Below are 1,145 nucleotides of genomic sequence, written 5' to 3'. Positions count from 1 at the left end.
TTGAGATATTCAGTGAAAATTTCCCGGCCAGACAACTGGGATGTCCTTCAGCAGTTCCAGTTGCAGTGCTGGGGTGAAGCTCCCTCATCTGGTTGGAGATCTAGGGTGAAACTCCTGTTTTGAGGTCTCTTAATTTCCCCTTCCACAGGACATAGTCATTGGGGCGGCTGCAGATCCAGTTCTTCTCCGTGTGGCACAGGGACGAGCTGATCCACCAATAGTTCAGGTACTCACAGGGTCCTCCACCCCGCACCTCAAACCTGCAATGCCAATGGGATGAGAGTGAGAAAAAGGGAGCAAAGGAAGAAAACTACCTCCAAAAATTAAGAAGAGCTGGGATTTCCTCTCCAGCAGAGAAGGGCTTTGGCTGGGGGGGTCTCTAATTCTCTGATCAGGGTTGGGGGGCAGCGACCTCGGCCCATCCCAACCCCCCATGGAAAGCCAGGAGCTGCCTGGACACGGGGTAGGAGAAGGTGCCCATCCCAGGATGGGGCATCCCAGACTCCAGGAAATCCCTGGGCCCACCCTGGGGCTCCAGCACGGACACAGGGACCCACCTGCCGTTCAAGGCCATGCCATTGATCCACTCCCAGCCCTTATCCCTCTTTTCCAGCCCGATCCAGTGGTTTGCTTCACCTTTATAGCGCAGAAGGAAGGCCTGGAAAGCAAAGAAACGTTGGCTTTGGCCAGTCTTGCCTTCCCCACCTCCTCTTTCGCTCCTGTGCCCACCCCCAGCCAGACCTGGGGCTTTTCCCAAGGGGTTGGCTCCAGCTCCAGCACTGGCAGCACTTTGGGGCCAGCCTGGGGGGTTTGGGGCTGCTTTTATCCTCCTGGTTTCCCCATGTTTCCCACCCCGGAGCTGCTGCAGAGGCTCAAGCCCAGTCCTCAATTCATCCCAGTCCTCACCAGTTCCTCCCAGTCCTCACCAGTTCCTCCCTCGTGCTTATGGTGGCCAGGGAAGTTCCCAGGGCCTCACACCTTTCCCGGCCCGTGGTCCAGTTGCCCTCAGCCTCAGAAAAATGATAACATTTTCCTTGGAAACCGGGCCAGGTGTCTGGGCACACGTGGGAGAATTCCAGCTCAGAGAAACGGGGTCTGACACTGAGAACTGAAACACAGAAAGCTGAGTCAGACACGTGGGCAGC

General features: G+C 56.8%; 1 protein-coding gene across 1 annotated transcript; it reads right to left on the bottom strand.

Moving 5' to 3' along the window:
* Positions 1–45: 45 nt before the first annotated feature.
* On the bottom strand, positions 46–1,139 carry LOC113942675 (C-type lectin domain family 2 member D-like; the record flags this gene model as incomplete). The annotated part of the gene is made up of 3 exons (XM_027633758.1): positions 46–260; positions 558–658; positions 927–1,139. Coding segments are annotated over 3 exons (474 nt in total), but the record flags the coding sequence as incomplete, so codon positions are not given.
* Between the last annotated feature and the right edge of the window lie 6 nt (positions 1,140–1,145).

This window comes from Corapipo altera, unplaced genomic scaffold, assembly GCF_003945725.1.
Source record: "Corapipo altera isolate COAL_440 unplaced genomic scaffold, ASM394572v1 40279, whole genome shotgun sequence".
Taxonomy (NCBI): domain Eukaryota; kingdom Metazoa; phylum Chordata; class Aves; order Passeriformes; family Pipridae; genus Corapipo; species Corapipo altera.
Note: the sequence above shows the minus strand (reverse complement) of the source record. Positions and strands in the feature narration are given on the sequence as shown.